Genomic DNA, 2,500 nt, shown 5'->3' on the forward strand with positions numbered 1-2,500 from the left:
TGGACTTCATTTGTTAGCCTGCTAAGTCAGGGACTTATAACAAAAGCTTTGTAAACAAAAGATTAAACTGAATCGAGCTTTAGAAAATGAAAGGAAAACAAGAGTCAAGTAATCACAGATCAGACTGGGGCTGCTTAGATGAAAATCAGGGCAGGCCACTGGAGTGGAAAATGTTTAATTGAACTATTTCATTACACGGAAGTTTATGTCCCCCTCGCAGAATCCAAAATATTTGTTATCAGAAAAGCTGTTCTTTGCTTCCCTTAAAAAGATGATCCTCTGGAGATGAGATGTAAAACTTGAGCCGTCTACCCCTTCTCTCACCCTTCGCCCACCTCTGAAGCTGGTCAGGTGCAGGCCTGGGTGGCTCCTCACACCTGTCAGCCCTGTGGTGGGCACAGAGTTTGGGGCATCTGCAATCCCCCTTCCCAGAGCACCTGCTGCCCCCAAACCAGAACCAGCCCAGTGGCGACCCCACCATGAGCAGGGTGCCACTTGCTCTTTTACTAACCTTGGGTAACCTTTCGGGATCACCCGGATGTCTTGGGATCACTTTCTGCAACCTCTGAAAGCCGTAATCTATGGTTGGTTCATTAAGGGCTGCAACAGGACACAGAAATGTAGATCAGGTTAATTACTTTTATGTCATCCATTACTCGTTTATTGCACACTTACAAATAAATGTGTAGTTCTCCTGCTCTGATGCTCTCCAAGGCAAGCACCCCTGAATGCTAGCTATGTCTTAAGGAATAGATTTTCCCCCTTTCTTTTGCACATAAAAGCAACGATTATTTCTGATCTATAATTAGACGGGAAGAAAGTCAAAGGGTGACTCAATATATTGTAAAAATGGTAGTGCAGTCACAAAGTTACAGGTCTTGGGGCCATATATAGCAATCACCACCATCACGATGTGATGTCTGCATCACACGGTGCCTTCCACACTGGCCAGGGATTTATGGGAAACTGGCAATTATGACATATGTCCAGCTATTGCTAGCCTCAGATTTATCCCTGTGGTCCTTTTTTGTCTAGCATATTGCCTGAGTACAAACCAGGCAGGAGGAGCACTTATTCTTGCAAAGCTTTAATAATCTGTGAATGGCTGCCTACAAACTGATGTAGAGCACTATCATTCTACAGCTGCAATCCACCAGCCTCACGAAATTGCTGGCCACAAACAGTAATTAATCTTTTTATCCCTCAAATTGTAATTTTGACTATGAACTGTGCGCGGCCATAAATCAGCGGCACATGCGCTGTGTACACTGCATGAATCACGGCCGGGACTCTGTCCGACTGCACACACTGTGTTTAACAAGCTTTATAAGGAGCCATCGGGCTTTATTATGGCTCTGCCTGACTCCAACAAAAACTGAGCCTGGAGGCCCGGGGACACGAGTTAAGATGAAAATACTTATTAGAGTACATTACTTCTTGATGTAGATGGCGTTTTCCGTGGAGTCACTCCACGGTGCGTGGCACAACATAAATCAGAGGTTTTTCGGAGACTAATAAGACCTGCCACCATCTATTCATTACTCTGCCTGCAATTTGGGCCATCACTCATTAGTAATTTGATGATTAACACCCCCCAACTCAGCAGGTCTGCAAGGTGCGGGGGGGACACCAAGACTGCGGCTTCCGGAGAGGACGGCTAGGGGGTCGCCTTTGCAAGTGGCTCCAAAATAATTGGTCACCGTGAGTGCCTGGGTGCTGGCGCATCTTGTAAGCAGCGCAGGAAGCCTCGCACGTACACTCGATAATGCGCCCGAAAGTTGAGGACCACAATATGATTTGACATTCCATCATACATCCCGGAGACAAAGGTCCGCACAGGAATGTGAAGTAAGACATTTTCTTGTTAATAAAGCATTGATCCGATGTATTGATTTTACATGACATGGCTTTTGCTGGGATTTTGCCCTCTTTTTTCTTTGCAAATAGTAAAGCTCTTCAAAATGCCTCGGCGTATGTGACATGGCAAAATTTCTAACTCTCTGTGATGTAAATTCTATATGTGTAAAACCACTTCATAATCAGACCATTAATCATCAGAAGCTGTCAGCGTTGACTTGGGGGACAATTTGTCATGTCTCTGCCCAGGCCCAGGCCAGGGTGTCAGGCAAAAGCAGAGTTCGGGCCGCAGGGCGCGTGCGCAGTCGCCAGGCCTGGCCGAGCGACTTGGCCCAAAAAGGATTAGATCAAGTATTACCTTTCCTGATGAGGGAACAAAAAAGGTGGCCCACTGCATTTCTAACACGTCAGGTTTCTCCTCTCTCCCAGCTAATCACCATGACTGTTTGACTTAATGAATCGGCCTGATGAAAGGTGATCAGAAAAGATAGATGGGCGGCCATTATTGATTTCATGCAAATGCCCCTGACAGGTGATAGACGCTTTAATGCAAGCTTTCAGAAGCTTTATGACTTGTAATAACCATACACTCTCATTCTGGGAGAGACGCTTTCCAATGTTTCCGTTGAATTGATATTCTTCT

The 2,500-nt window shown here is 45.6% G+C and overlaps 1 protein-coding gene across 9 annotated transcripts in view; it reads right to left on the reverse strand.

The window, feature by feature from the left end:
• EBF3 (early B cell factor 3) overlaps positions 1 to 2,500 on the reverse strand; it is a 129,174-nt gene that overhangs the window by 12,629 nt on the left and 114,045 nt on the right. For all 9 annotated transcript variants that reach the window (XM_025397784.1, XM_025397786.1, XM_025397782.1 and 6 more), the window contains one exon: positions 512 to 600. In XM_025397784.1, the coding sequence (XP_025253569.1) occupies positions 512 to 600 (89 nt within the window). The remainder of the gene's footprint in view (positions 1 to 511; positions 601 to 2,500) is intronic.

The sequence above is a fragment of the Theropithecus gelada genome, chromosome 9, assembly GCF_003255815.1.
Source record: "Theropithecus gelada isolate Dixy chromosome 9, Tgel_1.0, whole genome shotgun sequence".
Classification (NCBI taxonomy): domain Eukaryota; kingdom Metazoa; phylum Chordata; class Mammalia; order Primates; family Cercopithecidae; genus Theropithecus; species Theropithecus gelada.